This window comes from Hemiscyllium ocellatum, chromosome 21 (genome assembly GCF_020745735.1).
Source record: "Hemiscyllium ocellatum isolate sHemOce1 chromosome 21, sHemOce1.pat.X.cur, whole genome shotgun sequence".
NCBI lineage: Eukaryota > Metazoa > Chordata > Chondrichthyes > Orectolobiformes > Hemiscylliidae > Hemiscyllium > Hemiscyllium ocellatum.
The window spans coordinates 56,606,768-56,631,188 of NC_083421.1; the positions used below are offsets into that span (position 1 = coordinate 56,606,768).

Consider the following 24,421-nt stretch of genomic DNA (forward strand, 5'->3'; position numbering starts at 1 on the left):
CGGGTCAGGTGAATTGGCCATGCTAAATTGCCCGTAGTGTTAGGTAAGGGGTAAATGTAGGGGTATGGGTGGGTTGTGCTTTGGTGGGTCGGTGTGGACTTGTTGGGCCGAAGGGCCTGTTTCCACACTGTAAGTAATCTAATCTAATATTTTCAGGAAGATATTCAATGTGTAGAGAGAAACTATTTCCCCTGTTTGGCAACTCCAGAACTAAGCGACATAGTCTGAGAATTAAGGTCAGGAGAGGTGTTAGGAAGCACTTCTACACACAAAGGGTGGTCCATGTTTTTAACCCTTTACCATAAACGGTAGTTGATGCCAAATCACTTGTTAATTTTAAATCTGAGAGCGAGAGAAATTATTGTTAAACAAAGGCATTGAGAGATAGGCCAAAGGCAGGGATATGGAGCTAGGCCACAAATCAGCTGTGACCTCGTGGCATGGTGGAACAGGCTCAAAGGGCTGAATGGCCTAATCCCTTTCCTGTAAAACCAATGAAGAGCCTTCATTCCTATAGTGCCTTGCTCAGATGCACTTGGGAGGAATTTGGCGATGCAAAGATCCCAAAGTCAAGAATCAAATTGATGTCCAGATAATCCATTTATCACTGTGTTTGAGGGACAAGTCCTTGCCCAGGACACCAGGAATCTCCTTCTTTGAATAGTTCCACGGAATTTAGTGTGCCCACCTGAATGGGCAGGGGGTGGGCCTTGGTTTCACTCTGCTCTGAGAGATGGAAATCCTCCCCCAACAATGCAGGCCCCCTCCGTACTGAGCCGGAGGTTACGGCTGGATTCCTGGTTCAGCATCTGCCCCTGGCATTCCACTGAAATATCCCGTGAGGCAGTAATGAACCAATTAGACAACTGCATCCCAATTCAGTGAGTCTGCATTCACATGGTCTCAGCTGAAGGGGTTCAGGGGTGGGACTGTTTGCCATATTCTGTCCTTTACAGACCAAATGTTAACTGCAACGTATCAGCCCCGTAAGGACAGACAGTCACTGCTGATTTACATCCTCCTCATGCAGGAACACAGTATTTGCCCTCAGCGCACTAAGCTATGCTGTGTGCGGTTTGTCCCTTTTACAGTTTAAAGGGAGCGCCGCTTGTGAGTGGACAGTGTCCCCAACCCCTCAGTGTCCAAATGTGCGGAGACACTGAGGGGATGCTATACTGTCAGAGGCACCGCCTTTTAGTCAAAATCCCAAACCAAGGCCCAATCTGCCCTCCGTGAAGGATAGAGAATATTCAAGGCAGTAGTTCCTGTTGTCTTGGCCATCGTTTCCCTGATTATCTGGGTCATTATGATAATTGCTGTCTGTGGGAGCTGGTATTGTACCTATTGTCTGATACATTTCCCTATGTTACGAGAATGTAAGACTTCATAAAGTGCTCTGTAGGTGAGTTGTGACGTCCTTTCATTACCGTGGAAGCCACCTGGGATTAATGCTATGAGGATGGGCGGATATGAAGCTGTCTTCTATTATTCTGCCACTCCCTGGATAAACTCGCCTGAGTCATCAAGGGAGTAGCATTCTGAATGTTTTGTTGTTGCTGGTCTTGTACTCAGCAACAATGCTCACGTTATACTGCAGCAGCGTTGTGTTCCGTTTGTTCAGTTGGCATGTGGGGACGCAGTGTTCTCCCTGCAGCTGGATCTGTCTGTAAACCCAGAGAGACCTCCCTCAGAGAGTGACCATATCCTGCCTTTCCTCCCCCCTCCCCGCCCCCCCCCCATACCCTCCCACTCACAGGTAGACAGCGAACCTGCCATGAACCTGTACGAGACGTGCAAAGTGCGGACCATCAAGGCGGGGACACTGGAGAAACTGGTGGAATACCTGGTCTCCGCCTTCAAAGGCAATGACTCCACCTACGTCACCATCTTCCTGTGCACTTACCGCGCCTTTGCCTCAACCAAACAAGTGTTGGACTTGCTGCTGAACAGGTAAAAGGCCTGGTGGGACCTCCAATAGCAGACAAGGGCCCGAGGTGGGGCAGAGCTGTCAGAGAGGTCTTTCAGAGGTTAAAAAGGTTTCCCTAGGGATATATCCAAAGGTCGTGATTACTTGTCAGGAAGAGCAAAACTGTGGGCCATTGAAATTAGATAGTCACCGATCGATCCAAATGTCTTGACCCAGTGAGTGGTTTAGAATGTGGAATTCATTCCCATTCAAAGTAGTTGAGGTGAATACCATAGACACAATAAAATTAGTCAAACATTTGAGAGAGAGAACAGAAATTGCTGGAAAAGCTCAGTGGGTCTGGCCGCACCTATGAAGAGAAACCAGGGTTAACATTTCGGATCCTCGGAACAAGTCACCCTTTTCTGAGGAAGGGTCACCAGACCAGAAACGTTAACCCTGGTTTCTCTTCACAGATGCTGACAGACCTGCTGAGCTTTTCCAGCAACTTCTGTTTTTGTTTGTGTGAGAGAGAAGTACATGCTGGTAAGCTAGGAGGAGGGGCGTGTGGGGCCGAATAGCCTGTTTCTGTGGTCTAAGTCACCAGCTGATGCCACCAAGTTGCCGAGGGTTACTTATTGGGTAGATAGGATGATGGGAGGTTAATGGATTCCCAGGCCAAGGGGTACATTCCAATGGCTGCTGGTTGTTCCTTGAGCCCGTCTGGATTGTTTGGGTTCTGTCATGAAACACCGTGAATTGGACGAGTTGTCATCTGCTGGAGCAGTCAGTGACCCCTTTCCTGACCAACTGACCCAGTCCACACATTGGACCGGGTTTTGAGACCCTTGGGATCTGAGTAACTCAGTCCCTCAACAGCTGACCCAGCACAAACCATAACAGACTGGATGGGGGACCTTCAGGATAGGACAGCACGGCCACCAATCAGTGTTGACCTATAAAGCGATGGCTCATCAGTCTGATTCCTATGTGATGGAGGAGGCTGGGCCTACGTTCTCGAGGGTTTAGAAGAAGGAGTGGTGATATCAGTGAGACAACTCCTTACAACAGGAAGGATGTTACCCCAGGCCGGAACATTCCGGAAACAGAGCAGTCTCAGAATAACGGGTTGGCAGTATAGGACTGAGATGAGGTGGAATTTCCTCACTCAGAGGATGTTGAATCTTTAGCCCAGAGGATGGTACAGCCTCAGTCATTGAGTGGGTTCAAGATGGAGATCAGTAGATTTCTACAGAGATCGAGGGATGTGGGGATAGTGCAGGAAAACATCAAAGTAGATGGACAGTAGGATATAGCTCAATGGTGGCGTGATTCGTGAGCTGAATGGCCTACACCCATTTCTCTGGAACCCATTTCTCTCATTGTTCCACCTTCTCTCGTACCTTACAGATATGGAAACTTGCACCAAATGAATGGAGATGTATCCAAGCTTACGCCAGACGACAGGCTGGAATTGAAAAAGTAAGGGCTCCTTCGTGCTGCTGCTGGGCCTGGGGATGCACTGATACCCACAAGGTTGAGTCGCCACACTCTTAAAGGGACAGTGCCTCCAAATTGGGATCATTTTTCACAGGAAGGCTGCTTCACCTTCCTTGGTGATGGTAGCTTCCACTCATTGTCACTGTGGCAGGGGGAGCAGGCAGTGACCCTGGAAACTGTTTGGACCTAATCAACCTTTTTTGGAAATTGGGCTTTGACCATCACTGGGGCAGAAAGGAGATATTGCCAGGTCTTCCTCTAGTTGGTGTGTGTGTGTGTGTGTGTGTGTGTGTGTGTGTGTGTGTGTGTGTGTGTGTGTGTGTGAGCTCTGTCCCCACATAGATCCGTGTGATCTGTACGGTCTCTCAGCTCTGAAGAGGAGATCTGACAGTCGCGTTTCTTGTCAAACATTGCCGAGTGTTTATCAGCCTCTCTCCCCTTCTTTCTTTCAGAACCATTTCATCGATCCTGGGTGCCTGGCTGGATCAGTATTCGGAAGATTTCAGGAAGCCACCGGATTACTCCTGCTTGAAGCATCTCCACGCCTACATCCGTCAGATGTTCCCTGAGTCAGACCTGCAGCGTCGTGCCCAAACCCTGCTCGGCACCTTCCAAAGGCACAAGGGAGCAGAGCCCGATCAGGATGGTATGTCAGCCCTGACCCAGCCCCCCACCCCAACACACACACGCGCACGCACATGTGTATATATACACACACACACACACACACACACACACACAAAAGCAGAGACAAGCACATACACACAGACACATAGGCGCACACACACGCACATGCTTATATATACACACACACATGCAGAGACATGCACATACACACAAACACACACACACACATACAGACACACAGGCACACACACATGTGTACAGAGACACAGACACATGCCCAGAAACACACACACAGGCACACATACATACACACATACAGAGACACAGGCACACAGAGACACACACAGACACCTCCCCCTCTTCCCAGCCCCCAACACAACCCACACTGACTCCTGCTGCAGCACGTTCCCCTGCGATCCACAAGGTTCTGAGTTCAAGTTCTGCTCCAGGGTTAGTGACCTTCTGGTCCTGCTCCGAGGGAGTGCTGCCCTGCTGGGGGGAGCGACCTTAAAGCCCAGCCCTGTCTGTCTGCTCAGGCGGAAGGGAGGGATCCCATGGCTGCTGGTTTGAAGAAGACCAGCAAAGTTACTAATACAGGGTAAAGGGGGGAATGAAACAAAAAAATCGACAAATTTACAAGCCTTTGTCTTCACCAGTGCGAGTGTAAACAAGTCCCTTCTGTTGTTATAATGGCCTACCAGTAACACTCTGTTTCAGAAAGTTAATACGCAGTATATCCACACTTGGTCACACTCTGTGTTTCTAGCTTTGTAGATTGCAATGTCACCCCAACCACTTACAATTTGCACTTACATAGCAATTGTAACAGAGTGACACATCCCAGAAATAGCACCATCAAACACAATTTGGCTACTTATTATAGTTTTATGGTTTTAAAGAGTATCTTCAAGAAGGAGTGAGGAATAGCCAAACAGAGAGAGAGAGAGAGAGAGAGAGAGAGAAAGAGAGAGTTTGTGTGTGTGTTTGTGTGTCTCTTACTATGTGTATAAGAGAAATGGGTAGTTATAACATGCATGTGTGTGTCCAGAAAGGGGTGTGAGTGTAAAAGGGGTAATTGTAATGTGTATGTGTGTGTGTGTGTGTGTGTGTGTGTGTGTGTGTCCGTCCAGAAAGGGGTCATTATGTAGGGAGTTATTGTAATGTGTGTATAAAAGGGACAATTGTAATTTATATGTTTGTGTCAGGAGTTATTGTAATGTGTGTGTGTAGGGAGTTATTATAATGTGTGTGTAAAATGGGTAATTGTAATTTATATGTTTGTGTGGGGAGTTATTGTAATGTGTGTGTTTGTGTAAAAGGGGTCATTGTAATGTGAGTTAACCCCATTGGTTGTGTCTTTCCAGCACCTGATCACAGTAACTGCACCTACACATTGGTGGAGGAGAATGGATTTGAAGAAGAAAAGCCCGATTTCCTCTCCTTCGTTGCGAGTGTGGTGGCCGAGCAGTTTACATTAATGGATGCGGTGAGTAACCCATCACACTTCAGAATTATTCTATTGCAAAAACACATGAACGATCGGATGTGATAACGAACCAGCACTTCCTTCCTGCGCCCTCAGAAGGGCTTCTTATCCTCCGTGTTCGATGTGTTCTGGTCACATTGTGTTTCCATTATCTTAACGACCGAGCTCTCGGCAGTACTGTTATTTTCCGCCCCATGGTTTAAGTTCGGTTCTGGTTGGTTTCCGCAGCAACAACTTTCTACAGAGGAAACCCCCAGTGCTTTTCCTGAGTGAATATTTTCACTCTGTGACTCCACTGTGTGCTGGAAGACACGAGGTAGACTTCCTGACCTGGAGCTTCCCATGTGGGGCTTTTGCCCACCGGGAGCTATCTGAACAAACCCTGCAAGATGTCCACTTTATTTTACAAGGATGGTCTCCCGAGCCACATTTGTGATGAGGTGCAGTAGGCTTTACACTGGGACATAGATTTGATCTTTTTACATTGGATCAGAGGAACAAGGAAAGGCCATTCACCCCTCTAGCCTGCTCTCCTTTAGGGTCAGAATGCTCTTGTTTCATCGTAACATTAATCAAACAAATTAGTTTGTGGAACACAGTACTGACAGTGATGGAATACGCTCAGTTTGTGTGGATGGGTGCAGCTAGAAAATACGCGAGATCTCAACCGCATTCAGGCCAAAGCACCTTTGTCATTCACTCCCTGTACTACCGAGGCTCTGGAGCAGCAGTGTGTACCTTCTACAAGATGCATTGCAAGACTTTTTTAAAAATTCATTCACATAATGAGGGTGTCACTGGCTGGGCCAGCATTTATTGTCTGTCCCTAATTGCCCAGAGGGCAGTTAAGAGTCAACCATGTTGCTGTGGGTCTGGAGTCACGTGTAGACCAGACCAGGTAAGGATGGCAGTTTCCTTCCCTAAAGGACATTAGTGAACTGGATGGGTTTTTCCAACAATGGATTTATGGTCATCATTAGATCCTTAATTCCAGCTATTTATTGAATTCAAATTCTGTCATCTGCCGCGGTGGGATTTGAACACGGGCTCCCAGAATGTTATCTGGGTCACTGGATGAACAGTCCAGCGATAATACCACTGATGGCCTCCCATTTGCCCAGGCCCCTTTGAACCCACTATCACTACCAGGTAGAAGGTCGAGGGCAGCAGATACACAGGAAACACTACCCCTCCCCCCTTCCTCCATGGTCCCAACTTCGGCAATACGTCAGATGTTCCTTCATAGTCGCCGGGTCAGAGTCCTGGAATTCCCTTCCCCAGCCACAGAATGGATGCAGAGTGGCTCCACTCCTTGGAGCAGCAGTGGCTTAAACATGGAGCTGTCCAACATTCCCTGTGCGCTGAGCAGTGTGTGCAGCCACGTCAAGGCTCCATGTACAGCCATTCGCATTAGCACACTAATTAACTCCTGGTTCCAGACATTGCTCCTACACAGTGGAGGTAAAGCCTGAAAGAAAATTAGAGAGAATGCTGCTCTCCAGCACCACCTCAAGTATAGCCAGGGAGAGCTGGTACACCCTGGCCTAGCCAGTGATGCCCCTGTGTGTTGAGACTGTCATAGTCATAGAGACAAACTGCACGAGAACAGACCCTTCGGTCTCACCCATCCATGCCGACCAGATATCCCAACCCAATCTAGTCCCATTTGCCAGCACCTGGCCCATATCCCTCAAAACCCTTCCTATTCATAATCCCATCCAGATGCCTTTTAAATGTTGCAATTGTACCAGCCTCCATCACTTCCTCTGGCAGCTCATTCCATACACGTACCACCCTCTGTGTGAAAAAGTTGCTCCTTAGGTCCCTTTTAAATATTTCCCTCTCACCCTATACCCATGCCCTCTAGATCTGCACTCCACCATCCTGAGGAGAAGACCTTGTCCATTTACCCTATCCATGTCACTCATGATTTTATAAACCTCTACAACGGTCACCCCTCAGCCTCTGACGCTCCAGGGAAAACAGCCCCAGCCTGTTCAGTCTCTCCCTGTAGCTCAAATCCTCCAACCCTGGCAACATCCTTGTTAATCTTTTCTGAACCCTTTCAAGTTTCACAACGTCTTTCCTAAATATAAACAGGTTTCTCTGATGTATCTGTGTTACGAGGATGTCCATGGTGACATTGGATCTCTGTATTACAGGAGTTGTTCAAGAAAGTGGTTCCGTATCACTGCCTAGGAAGCATCTGGTCCCAGAGAGACAAGAAGGGGAAGGAACATCTGGCGCCCACAATCCGTGCGACGGTCACGCAGTTTAACAGAGTCACAAACTGTGTCATCGCTACCTGTCTGAGTGACAAGACCCTGAAATCCCAGCAGAGAGCTAAGATCATTGAGAGGTGGATTGAGGTGGCCAGGGTAAGTCAGTCTGGAGTTGGACCTACTCAATGAGGAAGCGCTGACTGAGGGGCTGAGGCTTAATTAATCTTGGGAGGGTAAGATGTAGAATGCTTTCCGTCACTAACCCCGACATTTGGGAATCCAGCCTGCCCTAAACCTCTGTCACTATATATACAGCATGGGTTCAATTCCCACACCAGCTGGACTTACCATGAAAGACTGTCCCTCTCAACCTTTCCCCCCTTGCTTGATGTGCACTGATTCTCAGGTTAATCCAGCCCCAGCTGTCTTCATAGAATTTCATTGAATCCCTACAGTGTGGAAACAGGCCATTCGGCCCAACAGGTCCAAACTGACCCTCTGAGGAGCATCCCACCCAAGACCCATTCCCCTACCCTACATTTCCCGTGGCTAACACACTGAATCTCTCTAATGAGGGAACAGTCAGAGTGTCCTCTGGAACTGTGATGACTTAACCATTTCTATATCTCCCTTTTCTCCTGTAAACTGCTCCTTCAAAACCTAGCCCTCTGACCGGGTGTCTGCTCATGTGGCCCAACATATCCTGTGTGACTGAGTGTTACATTTTGCTTTACAAAGCCCTTATGAAGCACTGTGAGATCTGGGGTGGGGGGCTCCGTAAATATCAGTTGTTGTTGTTGTTGTTGGTTGGGTTACCAAGGAGGGAAAACCACAAAGGTGTCAATGGGGCTTCCTCACATAAGGCAGTGGTCAAACACCAGGAGGCTGGTGGGTTGCTAACTCTGGTCAAGTATATTCCGGGAGATTTCATCACGTGACTACTGGCCTCCCACCCGATTGGCTGTCAGGCGTGTCTGTCATCATGAAGCACTGTCTTGCTTCAGGCGAATCAGAAAGTAAAATGCTCACCGTTCCAACCACCTTGGCACCCTTTCCCCGATCTCTGATTATTTCTACAAGGAGTAAGCAACAGAGAAAGTGAGAAAAGAGAGCCATTTGTTTTTAAGATGCCCAGTGACTTTCATCCAGGGGTTTACTCAAATGTCCAGGAGATTAACTTTTGATTCCTGAGGACTCTGGGATAGTTCTGAAGGATGGTCAATCCTACAGGGGACTGTATTTGGTGAGCAGCTGGGTAATACTGGGATGGAAGATTTAAGTAAAAGATGCTCCTTGGAAAAACCATATGACACGATATTATCACTGGATTAATGATCTCGAACCTCAGGCTAATGTTCTGCAGACATGGCTTTGATCATGAGCCTGCGTGACTGAAGGGTCAGCTTTTATGCGATATGATTCTATGACGGAAGATGGTGAAAATGTGAATTCGGAATAAATAATGGAAACTATTGTCGAAATAACCCCCATCTAGTTCTCTACTGTCCTAGAATGCCTACAGCATGGAAGCAGGCCATTCAGCCCATCAAGTCCACACCAACCTTCTGAAGAGCAGCAGCCGACCCAGTCCCAGCCTCTATCCCTGTAACTCTGCATTCCCTGTGGTCAATCAACCTTTAATCTGCGCATCTTTGGTCTGGGGGAGGAAACCCACGCAGACACGGGGAGAATGTGCAAACTCCACACAGACAGTCACCCGAGGCTGGAATTGAACCCGGGTCCCTGGCGCCGTGAGGCAGCAGTGCGAACTACTGAGCCTTTGTGTGAAGTCTCTGGGGTAGCTATTTAGAGGCTACGTTCATGGACCGAAATCCTCTATTGGGAGGACTTGCATTCATTTAATGATGAGAAGAAAAGCCATGTGGAATTGAAAGTTGATCTCAATCATTGTGAGCAGAAAGCTACCATTAATTGTTTCGAAGCCCATCTGATCCACCAATATCCTTTCAGAAGGAAATCTGCCATCTTACCCACATGTGACTCCAGACCCACAGCAATGGGGTTGACTCTAAACAGCCCGCTGAGGTATTAGGGAAGGTGCAGTAAACTCTGGGCTTGGCTCTCACTGGTGCCCACATCCCATCAACACATTTTTTTTTTAAATTGAGTTTAAAACCTTGCTCCCCATCAGCTGGCTTTGTCTCTATTGCAGGAATGCCGAATCTTCAAAAATTTCTCCTCACTCCGCGCTATTCTTTCTGCCTTGCAATGCAACTCCGTTCACAGGCTGAAGAAAAGTTGGGATGAAGTGTCCAGGTAAGAGTGTGAGACAGTTTTCCTCGTTTTATTTGTGTTTGTTCTTCATTTTGGAAAATGCTGATGGTTGTCCTAAGATGCACTTTTAATAGGGATATGCTGCTGAAAGCCACGCTCACAGTCTGAGATGGTGGTGTCATGATAATGTCTCTGGGGCGACTGTTCAGGGATTCAGATCTCACCATGAAATTTAATTAAGAAAGTAAAAATCGACGTGGCATTGAAAATTAATCTCAGTCATGGTGAACACAAAACTATCATTGGTTTTGAAACTAATCTGACCCACCAATATCCTTGCAGAAGGAAATCTGCCATTCTGAACCAGTCCTGCCTTACATTAGATTACTTACAGTGTGGAAACAGGCCCTTCGGCCCAACAAGTCCACACCGACCCACCGAAGCACAACCCACCCAGACCCCGACATTTACCCCTTACCTAACACTACGGGCAATTTAGCATGGCCAACTCACCTGACTTGCACATCTTTGGACTGTGGGAGGAAACCAGAGCACCCGGAGGAAACCCACGCAGACACGGGGAGAATGTGCAAACTCCACACAGTCAGTCGCCTGAGTCGGGAATTGAACCCGGGTCTCTGGCGCTGTGAGGCAGCAGTGCTAACCACTGTGCCACCGTGTCACCCATATGTGACTCCAGACCCACGACAATGGGAATAACTCTTAGCCAACCTCTGAAATGGTTTAACCAGCCGTTCTGTTCAAGGAACATGCGTGAAGAGCCCATCCCATGAAAGCATAAAAACACACAGCCTGACTATTTCATTGCTGCCTTGGGTTTCCACCCTCGATAAAATCGAACTTTTTGAGAAATCTGTTGCCCCTATCCCAACTTGTACCCGTTATCCCTGTTGTCACTGACCCACATCCTAACTGGGCAGTGTCTCGATTTACAATCACGTCTGCCCATGGCCTCACCCTCCCTAACTCCACAATGCCTGCTGTCCACCCCACAGCTCTACATCTCTCTGAAACCTCCTGAGCTTTCTGTCTCTTTGTGAATCCCTGATTTCAATCTCTGCTGCGTCATCGATGTTTTGGCCCCTAAGCTCTGGAAACCACTTCCTAAACCCTTCTACTTCTTTCCAGTCGCCCTGTTATAGGAAGGAAGTTATTAAAGCTTGAGAGAGTTCATAAGACATTTACCAGGACATCGCCGAGTGTGAAAAGTTTGAGTTACAAGAAAAGACTGGATAAGCTGTGACTTCTTTCACTGGAGGGTAGGAGATTGAGGGGTGACCTCCTGGAAGTTTATAAAATCATGAGGGGTATTGATAAGTTTAATGGTAGTTGTCTTTTCCTGGGGTTGAGGGATTTCAAGACTAGGGAGGCATTTTTCAAGGTGACAGGAGAGAGATTTAAAAAAGACATGAGGGTCAAATGTTTTACACAGAGAATGATTCACGTGTGGATTGAACTTTATGAGGAAGTGCTGGACGGGGGCGCAGTTAGAACATTTAAAAGACACTTTGACAAGGCAATGAAAAGGAAAGGATTAGAGGAATAAGGGTCAGGAGCAGGCACGAGTGGGACTCGTTTAGTTTGGAATTATGGTTAGCATGGACTGATTGGACTGAAGGATCTGTTTCCCTGCTCTATCAACGTAAAATCTATCTTAGGTTAAACATTTAGCCATCTGCCCTAATAGATCTTCATGAGACTTGGTGTCGACTGCTCTGTCAATAACGTTACCGTGAAGGTGCCTGAGATATTGCTGTACCTTTAAAGGTGCTATGTAAATGCAGGCTTTTGTTGTCTTTTGTCTCCTTTCGTTCTTTGGATGAGTGAGCATTCTTCCCGTGTGAACGTAACTCCCCAGCTAACCCTCATCTTGGTTCCTGGTTACAATCGAGTCCTACCCAGAGCCTGAGAGTGCAGTATCCAGTTGTGGCACCCAGCTGGTGTCTGAGGGGAAGGATAGCATCCTCTGACCTGCCAGGCCCAATGCTAACCAATTGCTGTCTTTAAATACTAGACCATCCTTGGGGCTTTGATGATTCATTCATAGCCGCAATACTCGGGGGTCTTTTGATGATCCTTTTTCACAGAAAGGGTCTAGATAAACTGTCAGTTTAAGGTTTAATGCATTCAAAGAGAGTCTATCGCACACGTGATTATACTGTGGTATCCGGATGCTGGGAATTCTGGTCAGGTTTTGACTCTCCCATGTTGCGTGGGAACTAAGGCCCCTGCTGGTTGCCTAATTGTGGTGTTTTCGGACTAAGAATCAATGCTGAGATCGTCCCCCTGAGTCTGACTCTCTCCAACACAAGCCATGTGTTTGCCAACTGTGCTGTTTGAGGCCCCATTTGTTTGGCTCCTGTTCACTAAAGCTCAGTGCAATAAGGGAAGGCCGTTTAATCCCTACACATTCAATACAAAACTCTGTTAACTGGTGAAGAAGCCAGAGATCTAAATTTGTTAGTGGAATGCAGGAATTTGTACACACACAGTTTCCTTGGATTGATAATCATTAATATGGGGGAGGGGGCACGGTGGCTCAGTGGTTTGCACTGCTGCCTCACAGTGCCAGGGTCCCAGGTTCGATCCCAGCCTCGGGCGACTGTCTGTGTGGAGTTTGCACATTCTCCCCGTGTCTGCGTAGGTTTACTCTGGGTGCTCCAGTTTCCTCCCACAATCCAAAAGATGTGCAGGTCAGGTGAATTGGCCTTGCTAAATTGCCCATGGTGTTAGGTACATTAGTCAGGGGTAAATGTAGTGAATGGGTCTGGGTGGGTTACTCTTCAGAGGGTTGGACCAAAGGGTCTGTTTCCATACTGTAGGGAATCTTTTCAAAATATATATGTAATCTGGAATCCATTATGTGTGTTACATGCAGTGCTCTAGTAATGGGCAAGGATGCATTTTCCATTTTTTTAGTTTCTGTAGTTGCTCAACCTAACTGTACAGTGGACAAGGCCTGTCCTTGTAAGTATTCAAGTCTTCATCCTGGAATAAGGGTTTGGTCCATTCTGATAATTTATGTTTCCGTGAGTATAGGTAGACGTACTACTGTTATTGTTTTTCTGGAGAGAATTGCCTTTTTTATTTCCCTAACATTTGTGCCTTTGGTTGAAATTACGCAGAGAGAACTTCCGGATTTTCCAGGAATTATCAGAAATCTTCTCTGATGACAACAACCACTCCTTGAGCCGTGAACTCCTCATCAAGGTAAGAGCCCACCGCAAGACTTTCAGACCAGTGCAGGGGCTGGGGTTAGCTGGTCACTTTCACTCCAGGGACCACAGACCACATGTGGGAGCGTATAGACACACACACCCACACCCACAGGCACCCACACTCCCCAAACCCTGACATCCACACACACACGCCCACACACAGACACACACCCACACCCACAGGCACCCACAGACATGCACCCACACTCCCCAAACCCTGACATACATACACACACACACACACACACCGCCAAGCTGTTGTGGTTGAACTCGATAGGATACTGGCAGCAGAAGGGATGGTCTTTGGTATAAAATTAGTTTATAAACAAACCAGCAAGGAACAACAGTAGGCCACTCAGCCCTTTGAGCAATGCTTTACCATTCAATAACACCATGGCTGATTCGCTTTTAACCTTAACTCCACACTGCTGCACATCCTCCGGTAATCTTCCATTCCCTTGGTCATCAAGAATCTATCTCTGCCTTAAAAATATTTAAAGATTCTGCACTCTGCAACTACTGTCTTTTGAGGAAGAGAGTACCAAAGAATCTCACTCCGGAGAGAAACACAGTGTTTCCTTGTCTTAATATTAAAAGGGCGCCACCACTTATTTACAAATTATGGCCCCTTAATGTTAAACTCTGGCCTTTAACAACCTTACCAAAGAAGAGTCAAAGTATTTGGGACATTAGTGGTGCTTTAATGAAAAAACAAGTTTGCTGAAAGCCTGATGGTACCGAGTGGCTGCTTTGAAAATGTTGCATAAGAGCTGTGATGTGGTGAGGAATGAAGGTTACAGTCACTCGATTTCTTGGAAGCAGCGTTCTGGTCAGTGTTTTCATGCTGTTTGAAGGTAGAGTAGAGACCAGATGGCAGGATGTGGTCATACACTAAAGTATTTAAACAGCGATGTTTTTCAGACATGCCTCTTGCAGGCATCTCTCTCTCTCTCTCTCTCAGATATATATATATATATCCCCCTTGCTATGTCTCTCTCTCACTCTCACTCTCTCTCTCACTCAGTCTCTCTCACTCTCTCTCCCTTTTTTTCTCTCTCTGTCTCTCTGTCTGTCTTTCACTCTCTCGCTCTCTCTCTCTCTCTCACGAGCTCTGTCTCGCTCTCTCACTCTCCCTTGCGCTGTCTCTCTCTCTCTCTCTCACTCTCTTGCTCTCTCTTTCTGACTATCTCTGTCTCACTCAATAACTCTGTCTTGCTCTCTCTCTCTCACTCTCCCTTGCTCTCTGTCTCTCTCACTCTCTCATTCTCTCTAACTCTCTCCAAGCTTGCTGTCAGAAAGCTGCCCAGCCAATTGGCTGATTATCAAGGGCAGGCTCAGAGATGGGGCTTTTTACTGCAAACGGTGAAGACTTCCCAGCCAGTCCCTAGTGACTCAGGCAGGGAGCTGTTTACAGCATGACCCGCTTTATTTTAAAGCGATTGATTGAACACTCTCCCCTCTACTCCCCAAACTCACCCACCACCACATGAGCCTCATCGCTCGGTTAACTCAGCTTCTAGCAAGTCTGCAAGGTCAGTGGAGGTCACAGTTGTTGCTCCAATCTCCAAATGGTTGGGTACGTGGTGGACAAAAGAGTTGCTTGTTCAGACATCACACATTGCTGAAGGGCCAGGAGGGGTACAGCATCACAAGGCAGGGGTTGGGACAGGAACAGGAAACAAGGAAGGGAGTTAGTGGTTCCAGGCACGGCCATGCGTGTGATTCACCTTCACTCCTTCATCTCTGATCACACACAAAGGCAGAACATCGACAGAAAAACGCACAGGAACGTTCCCCAGACTGAGGGAACTCTATGGTATCATGGACTGGAGAGACTGGGACAGTTCTCCAGCTGAGAGGAGATTTGGTTGTGGCATTCGAAATCCTGAGCGTCTGGACCAAGTAGATGGAGAGAAACTTGATCCTGATTGGCCAAAGGGCAGAGAATGAGAGGACAGCGATCTGAGGTGATTGGCAGAGCCACCAGACACGACATGAGGAAAGGCCTGATGGGTTTCAAAGGGTCAGAGGGGTCCTCTGTCACCGAGAGACAGCGAAGCCAAGCCGTCGCCACGCCTCGGCTTAGGGCAGAGCTTCCGCAGTGCAGTTAGCTCCATTGGCCGATCAGCTGACCATGCAGAGTGACGCCAACAGTGTGAGTTTGATTCCCGTCACCGGCTGAGATTACATCGGACTTTCTTACGCAGTGAGTGGTTGGGATCTGGAATGCACTTCCTGAGACTGTGGTGGAGACTGACCCAGTCGAGGTGTTCCAAAGGGAATTATGTAATTATCTGATTAAGAAAGAGGTGACTGGGAAAATGTGAGGAAGTGGGACTAGCTGAGTTTCTCTTGAAGAGAGACAGTAAAGACAGGATGGGTCGAATGGTTTTCACTGATGTATCTATTCCATGGTTGTCTTTTCTTAGTTGGGCGTGGGATGTAGGTGTTGCTGGCTAGGCCTATCAGTAATTATCCTGGAGAAGGTGAAGCTAGATGTTCTCGTTGAACAGCACAGTCCCTGTGGGGTAGGGACAGTCAGTGCTGTTAGGGAAGAGGTTCCACGGTTGAATGAAGGATCAACGAAACAGTTCCATGTCAGGAGAGTGGGTGTCTTCGACGGGGGGTGGTGTCCCCATCCATCTGCTGCCCCGGTCATGACTATCATTGCCAAAAGGCTCTGTGTTTTCAGGGTTTCAAGGATAAATAACTTGAGCATGGGATAGAATTGGACAGGTGTGATGGGCCCAGTGGCCTCCTACTGTGGTGTCACTCTTTAGGATCCAGGGTGGGGGGTGGGTTGTGTGTGTTTGAATGTGTGTAAGTGTACTTGTGTGTGCGTGTGTTTTGTGTGCGCACATGTTTTGCATGTGTGTGTACACGTGTCAGCTAAGGCCTGGTTCAGACTCCATTCTCATGCCTTTTTAGTCAGAGGACCACCTGCCCCTGACACTCACAGTCTGAAGTTAGGAAATAGGAGGGAGGAGAGACTAAGTGGCCTCTTAGACCTGCTCTGTCATTAAACAAGGTTGTGGTTAACCTTACACCTTAACAGCAGCCACTCACACTATCCCCCCTTATCTCTTAACACTCTTGGTTCCTGCATACCTGTTAACCTCTCCTATATCCTCACTGCACAGGGTTGGAGAATCCCAAGGATTCACAACCCTCTGACTGAAGAAATTTGTCTTTGTGTATTCAAATATTGTCAACCAAACATCCTTCCCAGGAGGACCACTGGGGGACAATCGGAAACAGAAAACCTGCTCCAATTCTTCCTCATTCCCAGCCCAGGGCTATTAGCAACCACAACATCTTGTATTTTCGTAGTGGCATTACTGTCGGAAAATGTCCCGTGGCATAATGTAGGAGAATTATCGAAGAGTTAGTGAGTCCTGTAAGGAGGGAACGGGATTCGGGGTCAAGAGCTTAGTTGAAGTGTTCAGGTTTTTAAAAGAATATCTTTTAAAAAATGAGAGGGAGGTGGAAGAATGAAGGGAACCTTCTGGGAGTAAAGGATTATCTGGCAATGGTGGACCAGTTAAACGTGAGATGAGACAAGAATTGGAGCAGTGCGGCGATCCCGGAGAGTTGTAGGGTTGGGGGTGATGTGAATGCAACGTTACAGAGATCAGGACGAGCGAGGACATTGACGGATTATGCTTGTGATTGATTTCGAGCTCAGTGCAGTCTGACCCCTGAGGCTGGTCTGACCCCTCTGGCCATTGGCTATTCAGAGGCTTCTCAAAGGCTCTTCGGGAATTGTGTCGCGTTTGTTTTCGGGTCAGTGCGGGTAACGGTGGGAAGAGGTTTCTGACCAGGTCAGACCGGGCTGCCCTGCCTCCCCTTCAGACCTTTCACGCAGACTCCAGGCCTTGGCTGACCCGTGGAACATAGTCAACCCAGGTATCGGGAAAGCAGGCAATCTTGTGGGACCATATCCCAGCATGCATCAAGGCAGCCAGGATGGGTACAAACCTAAACTGAAAACCTGGCTACCTTGTAAATAGAACCTCCCCCGGCCAGGAGGAATATGTGCATGTGCCTGATGTGAAAACATTTCTCCCCAGGCTGTTACTCATGCTCCTAATCTTTATGTTCATGTAATTTATTGGGGCTAGGTGGGTTTGGGGTTACAGTCGGATCAGTCATGATCTTATTGAATGGATAGGTAAGGCCTGCAGGGCAGAATGGCCCATCCCTAATTTGTGTGTTGAGTGAGTGAGTAAGGCGCCCCTCTTCAAGTTGAAAGCTTATGAGTTTGCAGTCGCACTCCAGAGAGCTGAGGACACTCTCTAGGCTGACCTGCATGAAGATATGCTGCACTGTCAGAAGCTTCCCCCCCCGCAGAATGCATTAGGTCCTGTTTGCCTCTTGTGTTGGGCACCATTTTGAGGAAATTGGGAGGGGAGGGGGTTGGCGGGACAGTGTTGTCAGCTCTTCCCCAGAATCCTGATCAACAATTAGCCCTCCACTGGCAACCCAGAAACAGGTGGGTCATTATTACATGGCTGCTCCTGGGAGGTTGCTGTGCCAAACTGGGTGTAGCATTTCCAACGTCATGACACTGACCACACTCCAAGCCTCAGCAGTGAAGTGTTTTGGGGCCACACAGAGGTGGTGGAAGGCGTTACGTAAATGCAAGTTTGTCCTATCACCGTTGCTGTGGTAACGGATAGATGGACTTCCTTTGTTGACATCCCAGGTCAAAATGTCATTGTGCTGCCACCTGGAGGAAAGGTCTGGTTTAGTAACTGGCTCATGCGGCAGCTTCATACAACAACATACAGAGTGTCACAGAACTGTACAGCATGGAAACAGACCCTTCAGTCCAACTCCTCCATCCCGACCAGATATCCCAACCTAATCTAGTCCCATTTGCCAGCATTTGGCCCATATCCCTCTAAACCCTTCCTATTCATATTCCCATCCAGGTGCCTTTTCAGTGCTGCAATTGTACCAGCCCCCACCACTTCCTCTGGCAGCTCATTCCATACACGCACCACCCTCTGTGTGAAAAAGTGTTGTTCCAATCCTGAGATTCTTCCTGTGTCTGACTCCCACTTCTTATTTCACCTGTAGGAAGGAACGTCGAAGTTCGCCACGCTCGATATCAACCCGAAAAGAGCTCAGAAACGACAACAGCAGCAAAAGGAAATGGTAGGTCAGCTTTTGAGATCCCAAGAAAATATTGTGACAAACACATTTTCATATATTTAAGGGGAGGCCTGGTGGTGTTATCGCCAGACTATTAATCCAGAAAACTCCTGCTAATGATCTGGGGACCCAGGTTCAAACCCTGCCACAGCAGATGGTGGAATTTGGGTTCAATTAAAAATCTGGAATTAATAGACTAATGATGACCATGAAAGTGCAGTTGATTGTCTGAAAAATCCATCTGGTTCACTAGTGCCTTTGGGGTAAGGAAACTGCCATTCTTCCCCTGGTCTGGCGTACACGTGACTCCAGATTCCCAACAATATGGCGGACTCTGAGCTGTCCTCTGGAAAATAAGGAGTGGACAATAAATGCTGGCCCAGCCAGTGATTCCCACACTCTGAATGAATTTAACACGGAAGAGAGATCAGCACTCTGGGAAGATGTCAACTTACAATGACCGGCTGAGGATTCAGTCATTGTATTCATTAGAGTTTAGAAGGTTGAGGGAAGATCTAATAGAAACCTACAAGATAATGCATGGCTTAGAAAGGGTGGACGCTGGGAGGTTGTTTCCGTCAGGTGTGGATACCAGGACCCGTGGACACAGCCTTAGAATTAGAAGGGGTCAATTTAGAACGGAAATGAGAAGACACTTCTTCAGCCAGAGAGTGGTGGGCCTGTGGAATTCATTGCCGCGGAGCACAGTGGAGGCCGGGATATTAAATGTCTTCCAGGCAGAGATTGATAACTTCTTGATCTTGCCACGAATTAAGGGCTAGGGGGAGAGTGCGGGTCAGTGGCGTTGAAGTGCCGATCAGCCATGATTGAATGGTGGAGTAGACTCAATGGGCCAAATGGTCTTACTTCCACTCCTATGTCCTTATGGTCTAACTCTAGTTGGATGTATTCCTGGAGATTTCACCACAGTGACCTCTTGCTGTTCTGTGTCTACGTGCTCATTCGCCAGGTGTGAAGCAAAGCAATGCTTTGTTGACTTGAAGATTCTTGATTCTCAGTCAGATTCTCCCCTGCTCCTTCATCAGGTGAACTGACGAAGGGGCGTGCTGTGAAAGCCTGTGATTTCAAATAAACCTGTTGGACTATAACCTGGTGTCATGTGACTTCTGACTTTAGATAACGGTAATAGAACAGAATATGATGTTACAGCTGCAGGGAAGGTGCAGAGAGAGATTAACTCTAATATGAGTGTCTGAAAACAGCAGGGAAGAAGCTGTTCTTAAAACTTGTTCTTTTAACATTGACTGTTTGTGTTCCTTAGGGTGTCATGCAGGGTACGATCCCATACCTGGGGACCTTCCTCACTGACCTGGTCATGTTGGACACCGCGGTGAAAGATCATTTGGACGTAAGTGGAAAAAGAGCCATCGGGAATATTCTTCCAAGTAAAGGTTTTAGTTTGAATAACAAACAATTACAAGCATTGTGTGTGACATTCTAGTATAAACAGTCCGTGTGTTCTTCCTGAACTGATGTAAAGAAGATTCTAACTGTTGATTTTTAAATGGATCAATGCCTCTGATTAACCATCCTATAGAAAACTCTGAAGCAATCATTCGGAATATATCATAAACAATCATTTTTAGACAGATCCATTTTAGATGGTTACTGTCAGGCTGACTCATGGTAGGTCAGAAATACAGGCCTGTTTTCACATGCTGCTGATTCCCAGCTCCTGCTCCCAATCCAACCTTTGGCTGCAGCCCCATCACCCTCCAAATCCCCGCACTCCTTTCCACATTCCCGTTGTTCACCATCAGTGGCAGGGCCTGGGTCAGAAGCACCCAGTTGAGCAGGTGGCTTGTTCAAATGTTGGGTGTAGACAGCATTGGGCTGACCTGTGAGGACTTCCAAAGCTGGATAGCCGCCACATACCCTTCAGATTGACAAACAAAACGTGGTTGTACACGTGAGCTGCCAGAGCGCACATGTAGCCAGAGAAAGAGAGAGAGGTTGGGGACATGAAACATGCGCGCGCGCACACACACACACACACACACACAATCCAATTTCTCCTTCTCTCTCTAACAGACGTACACACGCGCACACACAGACACACTACAATCTCTCACTGTCTCACACAAACACACACAATCCAATCTCTCTCTCACATACACACACAATCCAAACTCTCTCTCTCACACACACACACGCACACGCACACGCACACACACACACACACACACACACACACGGTTGTAGTGGACCTTGGATTAAACTGTTTGTTTTCTAATTCACAGGGAGGCTTGATCAACTTCGAGAAAAGGAGAAAGGTATGTGATTTAACAGCCTGTTTCATCGTTAAGCACTCAGTTCCAAATACTCCATTCGTCAAAATATTAACCCTGTATAAAACACTGCTTCAGGCCCGACTGGAGGTCTTGTGTCCAGCCCTGAGCAATACACTTTAGGAAGGAGGTGAAGACTTTAGCTCGGGTGCAGAAAAGATTCACAAGGAAATGGTTTAAGAGGTTTGAGCTATAGGGAGAGGCTGGATTGGTTGGGAGTGTTTTCCCTGGAGTGTTGGAGGCTGAGGGATGACCTTTATAGAGGTTTATAAAATCATGAGGGGCATGGATAGGGTAAATAGACAAGGTCTTTTTCCTGGGGTGGGGGAGTCCAGAACTAGAGGGCATAGGTTTAGGGTGAGAGGGGACAGATATAAAAAAAGACCTAAGGAGCAACTTTTTCACACAGAGGGTGGTGTGTGTACAGGATGAGCTGCCAGAGGAAGTGGTGGAGGCTGGTACAATTACAGCATTTAAAAGGCATCTGGATGGGTATATGAATAGGAAGGGTTTAGAGGGATATGGGCCAACTGCTGGCAAATGGGACTAGATTAATTGAGGATATCTGGTTGGCATGGACGAGTTGGACTGAAGGGTCTGATTCCGTGCTGTTCATCTCCGTGACTCTGAGGAGTTGCCGTTATGTGGAGAGGTTGGGTGCAGGAGAAGAGAAGGTTGAGAAGAGATTTGTGAGAGATCTTCCAAAGTCCTGAGGGATCGGCCCCCAGAGAGGGAGCAACTGTTCCCATTTGGGGGAAGGACTGAGAGCCAGAAGGAGCCCAATTTCAAGTAACTGGCAAAAGAAGCGTTTGCGACAGAGGCAACACATTATCACTCAGCGAGAGGTTAGGATCTGGAGTGAGAGTGTGGCGGAGTCAGGATCAACTTTTCCAAAAAGCAACAGGAAAATGATCTGAAAACCAAAACAAAAAATTGCAAGGCTGTGGGGAAAAGGTAGAGGAGTGGGATTGAATGAATGGCTTTCTTAGAGGGCTGACACTGACAGGATAGGCCGAATGGCATCCTTCTGTGCTGTAATTGTTCTATGATTTGGTGCAGGCCCGAGGAGCCAAATGGCCTCCTCCTGTACCTAACCTGTTTGGTCATATTCAGTGCAGATTGTACAGGTTATGAATGAGGTAGTCATATTACTAACTCACACTGACCACTCCCGTCATGGACACTGAGGCAAGACGACACCCAGCAGAGCTGTCATCTCACGGTCTCTTAAAGTCATAGAGTCACAGCGACGTACAGCATGGAAACAGACCCTTCGGTCCAACCCGTCCATGCTGACCAGATATCCCAACCCAATCGAGTCCCACCTGCCAGCAGTTGGCCCATATCCCTCCAAACCCTTCCTATTCATATACCCATCCTGATGCCTCTTAAATGTTGTAATTGTACCAGCCTCCACCACATCCTCTGGCAGCGTATTCCATACGCATACAACCCTCTGCGTGAAAATGTTGCCCCTTAGGTCTCTTTTATATCTTTCCCCTCTCACCCTAAACCTATGCCCTCTAGTTCTGGACTCCCTGATCCCAGGGAAAAGACTTTGCCTATTTATCCTATCCATGCCCCTCATAATTTTGTAAACCTCTATAAGGTCACCCCTTCTTGCTGGCCCTCCAAACTGCCCACAAGCGGAACAGGGCCTAAGGGAACTCTGTCATCATAGAGCAGTCCCTGAGCTTAAAATGGGATGTTAAAAGCTGAGATCAGAGCAGTTCTACACAGAGGCCTGGAGACTGAGAGAATACACCGGAGGTTGGGGATAGGAGGGAAGATCAAATCAACACAACTCCATTCGGAAAGGCTATGGAGAATGCCACACTCCAACCCCCCACCTCGTGTCACTGGTTAGGAGTCAGTCTCCGGCTTTGTAAGGATGAGTGCAGAGGACCTGACTGACTGCTTCTGTTCCAGCTCTCCCCACCACCTTTCTCCCGTGAATCTTTCCCCTTCACTATCTCCTCGGTCTCCTTTTGAGAGTTACTGTTGAAGGTGCCCATGCTGCCATTTCCTCAGCACCCCCCTGCACTCGGGGGTTGAATGTTCATGGGCTCGGTGGATAAAGACCTCCCGGAACAGGAGGAGGCCATTCGGCCCCTCGAGCCTGCCTCCGCCATTCAGTGGCCAGTCTGATTGTCCTCTTGTCCACTTTCCTGCCCTCTCCCTTTAATCCTTGATTCCCCGACTGGTCGGGGATCTATCTGCCTCGACCTTAAATGGACGTGTGTCTTTTTTTTGGCAGGAGTTTGAAGTGATCGCCCAGATTAAGTTGCTGCAGTCCGCCTGCAACAATTACTCCTTCACCCCGGACCATCGGTTTGTGGAGTGGTTTCGAAATATCGAGCAACTGACCGAAGCTGAAAGGTGAGGGACCGCTCAGGCAAAGGGGAGGGGTTGGTTTGTGCTGGTTTCGATGTCCCCCAACCCCTGAGAGGGAAGAACCGAGAGGGTCAGCTGATGAACACACCGCTGTCCCTCTGTTCTGGATGGGACTGACCCGGCCAAGATAGTACACCAGCCCCAGAGGGCAATTAACGAGTCAACCATGTTGCTGTGGGCCCGGAGTCACATGTAGGCCAGACCATATAAAGATGGCAGTTTTCTTCCCTAAAGGGCATTAGTGATCCAGATCAGCTTTCATAGCAATCGACTCATGGTCATCATTAGATTATTAATTCAATTTTTTAAAAATTTAAATTTGAATTCAACCAAATGCTCAGGTGGAATTTGAACTCTGGTCCCAGAACACGACCTCTGTCTCTAGGTTAACAGTCCAGAGATAATACCTCCAAGCCATCACTTCCCTTTGTGCTGATTGTTCTCCCATGTTGGAGAGGCACTCTGTGTGACCCAATGGTCATTGCCACCTCAAAGAGGAATGTCCTGGGAAGGTTCCCCTGAGCCCAGTCTCTCCTCCTTTGCCAACGGGTCGTGCCTCAGGAAAGATTTGAGGCAGCCACTTCAAACCGGCCTCTGGACGACACACGCAGTGCTACAGACCTGCCCTCCTCCGGCAAACCGTTCTAGATCGGAACAGCAGGGTCTCGAATGGGTACGGAGACAGACCTATGGAGCAGCCTGGGTTAAAAGTGAATGGCAGAGCAGGTTCGAGGGGCTGAATGGCCTCCTCTGTTGTTGCTGGGTCTCAGTAAAGGGTGCCTGACCTGTGACATTGGTCTCATACTTTCCTAGACCGATGCATGTTTCCCTCAGTGTGTCCCTAGTATTTGGGCGAGGGGGTTTTGTGAGGATCGGCTGAATAAGATTACCAGATGGATGAAGCTCGCTGGTTTCTGAGCTGCCCCACTCAGGAATTATAACGACTTTCTCATTTTTCTCGTTCCAGTTACAACCTCTCGTGTGAAATTGAGCCTCTGGCTGAGTCAGCAAGCAACACTCTGAAAGCAAAAAAGAACTCTGGCATTATCAAGCGATGGACCGAGTGAGTGCCGTTCGCTGGGGTGACTTCATTACTGACATAAGAAGGCCCTTCAGCCCATCGGGCCTGTGTTTGCTCTTCAGAAGAGCTATTCTGTTAGCCCACGCTCCTATCTCTTTTTCCCCCACAGCCCAGCAACTCCACCCCCCCAACTCCCTCCCATTTTTATCCAATCCCTTTAGAAAGTTACTGGATAGATTGAAGCCATAGGGACAGTTTTACCGGGGTGGAAGAGGGCCGAGAGGGGATTTGACAGAGTAGGTAGGGAGAAGCTGCTCCCGTTCAT

General features: G+C 47.9%; 1 protein-coding gene across 4 annotated transcripts in view; it reads left to right on the plus strand.

Moving 5' to 3' along the window:
- The window catches only part of LOC132825901 (ral guanine nucleotide dissociation stimulator-like), a 191,023-nt gene that overhangs the window by 159,192 nt on the left and 7,410 nt on the right, over positions 1-24,421 (plus strand). For all 4 annotated transcript variants that reach the window (XM_060841522.1, XM_060841521.1, XM_060841523.1 and 1 more), the window contains exons 3-14: positions 1,757-1,950; positions 3,317-3,388; positions 3,859-4,052; positions 5,398-5,519; positions 7,682-7,897; positions 9,915-10,018; positions 13,123-13,207; positions 18,298-18,375; positions 19,655-19,741; positions 20,634-20,666; positions 22,939-23,060; positions 24,043-24,138. In XM_060841522.1, the coding sequence (XP_060697505.1) occupies positions 1,757-1,950; positions 3,317-3,388; positions 3,859-4,052; positions 5,398-5,519; positions 7,682-7,897; positions 9,915-10,018; positions 13,123-13,207; positions 18,298-18,375; positions 19,655-19,741; positions 20,634-20,666; positions 22,939-23,060; positions 24,043-24,138 (1,403 nt within the window). The remainder of the gene's footprint in view (positions 1-1,756; positions 1,951-3,316; positions 3,389-3,858; positions 4,053-5,397; positions 5,520-7,681; positions 7,898-9,914; positions 10,019-13,122; positions 13,208-18,297; positions 18,376-19,654; positions 19,742-20,633; positions 20,667-22,938; positions 23,061-24,042; positions 24,139-24,421) is intronic.